The sequence below is a fragment of the Myotis lucifugus genome, unplaced genomic scaffold (genome assembly GCF_000147115.1).
Source record: "Myotis lucifugus unplaced genomic scaffold, Myoluc2.0 scaffold_127, whole genome shotgun sequence".
NCBI lineage: Eukaryota > Metazoa > Chordata > Mammalia > Chiroptera > Vespertilionidae > Myotis > Myotis lucifugus.
In genome coordinates this window covers 3,086,955-3,091,753 of record NW_005871175.1, presented here as the reverse complement: position 1 = coordinate 3,091,753, position 4,799 = coordinate 3,086,955, and the positions used below count along the sequence as shown (strand labels likewise).

Sequence of the window (4,799 nt, the reverse complement as noted above, 5' to 3'; positions counted from 1 at the left end):
CCCCCCCCCCCCCCCCGCTGGCCTAGTCGCCCTACGCAACCTGCTGTTCAGTGATTTGGTCGTCCCTCACTAACCCCCCTGCCGACCTGGTCGCCTCACGCAGCCTGCTGTTAAGTCATTGGTCCTTCACTATCCCCCCTGCTGGCCTGGTTGCCCCACGAAGCCTGCTTGTTCACTCATTTGTCGTCCCTCACTAACCTCCCTGCTGGCCTGGTCGTAGGCAGCCATCTTGTGAGGGTGTGAGGGTTAATTTGCATATTACTGCTTTATTATTTAGGATGATAACTTTAATAACTTATTTGTGGTGGTGTCCTTTGGATTTCTGCACCCTTAGTTTTCTCTGTGTATTTAATAAGTAATCTGAGGAGATCACGTAAATATATCCTGTTTCTCTCTGAAGTTTCCAAGAATTTTACTATCCATTGATAATTTTTGCTTTCTAAATTATTAATGTAATGGCTCAAAATAGTGATTATCTAACTCTGTTATTTCTCTTATATTTATTAATTGGCATTCTATTTTAACAATGAGCTCTTATATCCCACACTTACATTTATCAGTCAAACGTATTTTTATTTTATGCATGAGAGAGCATGTATGTGGCTTTTTTGTATGTGTGGTATATAAACTACATATATGATTCATACATACTGTAATTGATACTCAAATTGTTTCAGATTTGGTCCATGGGGGCCTCTTCAAACTAGCTCCTGTTACCTGTTGATATGTCCCTTCCTTTTTTTTGAATTTTTTTATTTTTATATTTTAGCATGACTAGATGTTCCAGGCTTTTCTTGTACCTTCCCTACCCCTTCCCTGGAAGTAGCCATTTCTTAAAGGCACTCTGATGCCTTTTAGTGGGAAATGGTCATTAGAAAACAACATCTTGCCACTGTTTATGCTTATTCCACTGGGGTGTTGTTATTTCCAGATCTTTTCAGCACCCAGAGCTAGAAAAAACCCCAAGCAATTTCAATATGAAATTTGCCATGTGTATATTCTATTTATAAATTTTAATTATACAATCATCATGTTTCTTTTTCAAAATTTGACACTACAAGGTTCTACTTTTCTTTTCCCAGTGCATTTCCCTTTTCCTGCAGTGAAAACCTAGTTTCCAACAACTTCAATATTTCTCATTTGCTTCATTTTATAATACATACAAAATACATTACAACATCAACACCTACCATTACAAAACTAAGAGTTCAAGATATCTTTGCAATTCTTTTTTTTATATTGAGGTTATATAGTAAAAATACTGTGTTTGAAAGTTTCCTTCAGAGTGATTATATTAATCATTTAAAAATATAATTTGATCCATTGGATCAAATATAATTTGATCCATTCAGTATTTGCATTTCTTTTTCTTCATGCTTATTGACATGTTTACTTTTTACATACATAAAACATTTAACATAGTTCCAAAGCAAGGCTATTCAAAGTATACTCAGATTTGTCACTCTTTCTCCTATTTCTTTCACTTTTGTCAATAATCAGTTTCATTTCATTTAGTTTCTGGTTTATTCTTTGTGTTGGTGTTTTTATACATAAACAGATACATAAATATATATATATTTTATAATCTTTTAAAGAGTTAAAATACTTTGAATTTTTATGAAATACTTACTAGTGTAGGTTTTTATGAAACATACCAGTGTTACTGTTAACTGGTTACCCTAACAATTCTTATACCTTATTAAAGAATATAGGAGGAGGGGAAGAATATGGGGAAAGAAATACCAAAATTTTGAATAAGATTTTGTGAAACTGCATTAATTAATGTTATCTGTAATAATAAAAGCGTAATATGCTAATTAGATTGGACAGCTGAATGACCTTCTGGATGTCATTCCAGACATCCTTCTGGATGAAGCCGCCGCGGTGGGGGCCGAGGTAGAGGCAGTTAGGGGCAATCAGGCAGGCAGGCAGAGGGGTTAGGGGTGATCAGGCAGGTAGGCAAGTGGTTAGGGGCGATCAGGCAGGCAGGCAAGCGGTTAGGGGTGATCAGGCAGGCAGGTGAGCGGTTAGGGACGATCAGGCAGGCAGGTGAGCGGTTAGGCACGATCAGGCAGGCAGGCAGAGTGCTTAGGGACCAGTGGTCCAGGATTGCGAGAGGGATGTCCAACTGCCGGTTTAGGCCCGATCCCTTGGATTGCCATTCAGACATTCCCCGAGTTGTCCCAGATTGCAAGAGGGTGCAGGCCGGGCTGAGGGGGAACACTCCCTTCCCCCGTGCACGAATTTCATGCATCAGGCTTCTAGTTAATTCATAAAAGCTCAGAAATTTATTTCTCGGCTACATATTACAACCTAAAGAATGTATTGGTTCTTTTCTGCATTTTTACATGCTACCATCTATGTGAAATATTTCTAAAAATATTCTGGAGTTAATAAAATGTTGATGACATGTCTATATTTAAACACTGTTAGTTGTCTTAGTACCACAGCAAATATTTTATGTGACTTGAAGAGAATGATACTATAGGAACATAATTAAGGATATTAGAAAAATCATGTTAAGGGGGGGAGACAGAAAGGGGAGTGGTCAGAGGCAATAATATATAAGAAAAAAACATAAGAAAATTTATCTCACCAGAAACAGCACCTCTTCTCAGTCTCAGACAAGTTCTGCCTCCAGAAAAGCCAATTCAAGCGTTGGGAAGTGGCAGGATCGATATGGGAGGGCCGAATCACCTGATCTAAGGTAAGGCTCTTTATAAACATTGGATACTCTCTGATGTTTAGATCATCAGTGTTGTTTTGTCTTATTGGTAAGATGATAAATTTCTATTAGACTGTGCCATATTTTTACTCCATAAGTTATTATATTTTAGTGTAGTATTGAGGGCTTAAGTTGCTTTATAAATAAAGTCTTACCACCTCATGTAATGCTTCTCATCTCTCCAGCCTTTTAAAAAAAATTATCTTTATTGTTGAAAATATTATGTCTCCCTTTTTCCCTTCATTGACCCCCCTCCTCCCCACATCTGCCCCCTGCACCCCTCCGCCCAGCCCTTCATCATACTATTGTCTCTGTCCATGGGTTATGCATATATACATATAAATCCTTGGGTTAATCTCTCCCCACCCTCATCCCACATGGAACCGTGCTAATGGGTGCTCAGTAAATGTCTTTCTCCCCCTTGCTGCAAGTTTAATTCTTCTTTCTCATAATGCACCCTATTTAAAAATCCCTGGGTGCTTTTCACTGTTTGTTGGAGAAAATTTACCTTCTGAGTCAGTATTTAGGAGCTATAAAATTGGACTCCACTGATTCTTTCCAACCTTTATATCCCAACTGCAGTGCATAAATATGCTAATAGTAAGTGGATCTACCAGCTATCCTAGGAAAATGCTATTTCCCTTATTGTTGCTATGTTATCACTCATGATCCACCCATCATAAAATTTTGGTTTGTGTTCTAAATCTTACACTTACAGAGTCTACAGCCTTGGATGGTATTGTAAACTCTCTGAGCCTGTAAAATGGGAATAATAATTTTTATTCTAAGGGATGTAGTGAGAAGTAAATATGAAAGTGCAATGCCAACAGTAATAAGTCTGAGCAATTATTCTTAACTTGGCTTAGAAATACAGACTAAAATACTTTTCTAATTTGCTATTTTAAGTCTTAAACAATGATGGTATATTGGGGGATGGGGAAAGTATTATGTTCTCGTTATAGAATTTTAAGCTTTCTTCCTGGGCAGCTTGATGTTAGATGCTTTTAATTATTTTCATTTACAGACTTTAAAAAACGTAAATTATGATTAGATATCTTTGATTATAACATGTAAAAGAAAAGTAGGGAGAGGAAAGAAACATCAAAATTTTATTTTGGGGGGGAGGGGGACTTTATTATATATTCCTCATGAGTAATAGGAATTTCTAGTCAACTTGCTTTGATTGGATTTCTTGTTAGGAGAAAATAAGCTTAGACATTCTCAAAAGTGGGTATTTGTTTCAAGGTCAAAAATATTTTCAACCTTTTAAAGGCTATCTAAACTATAAGTATAGTAGATTATGCAGATAGAAATACACAGGGTAGGGTAGAAGTAGGTTTACAGTTGTGAGTGTGCAAAACTCACAACTTATTCTTATATTATTATTTATTAATTATTATATTGTTTTCATACAAGCAGCTATAAACCTACTTTTGTCCCACTCTGTATTATCTATATTCTTAGAATAGTGTCAATTGCATGTGTTGCTTTAACAGGTTATAGAATGAAAACTTGTATATCTTACTATTATTTTAAAAGTACCAGTTGACATTTGTTCAGATATATTATATACAGTATTGAATTATCTTGGTTTTTATGTTTTATATTATTTTTTTATTGATTGATTTTTAGAGGGAGAGAGAGAGAAAAAACAAAACAAAACATTGCTTCATTGTTCCACTTATTTATGCATTCAGTGGATGTTTCTTGTATGTGCCCTGAACAGGGGTCTAACCCATAATCTTAGTGTATCAGGATGGTTGTCTAGCCAACTGAGTTAGCTGGACAGAACCTTCATCTTAGTTTTTAAAACTAAAATTCTGCTTGAAGAACCAATGGAAATTTTAAGAGTTATTTTAAAGAAAAGTTAGATCTGATGAGTGTGGAGTGGAGTCTATAGTCTATGAATCTTTCCACCTTTAGTATTTCTGTGGAACCGCAAAGTTTAATAGCAGTGCTTATAGTATAATTTCTATCTATATAATAAAGATGTAATATGCAAATGTTGGTTACGCCATGAAGTGTAAAGACCAACCATGTAACAACTGGATCACGGATTAGCAGGAGGGTGGGG

At 36.1% G+C, this 4,799-nt stretch overlaps 1 protein-coding gene across 7 annotated transcripts in view; it reads left to right on the top strand.

Moving 5' to 3' along the window:
• The window catches only part of FIP1L1 (factor interacting with PAPOLA and CPSF1), an 88,700-nt gene that overhangs the window by 33,362 nt on the left and 50,539 nt on the right, over positions 1-4,799 (top strand). For all 7 annotated transcript variants that reach the window (XM_006093969.3, XM_006093966.3, XM_006093970.3 and 4 more), the window contains one exon: positions 2,600-2,707. In XM_006093969.3, coding sequence (XP_006094031.1) covers positions 2,600-2,707 — 108 coding nt within the window. The remainder of the gene's footprint in view (positions 1-2,599; positions 2,708-4,799) is intronic.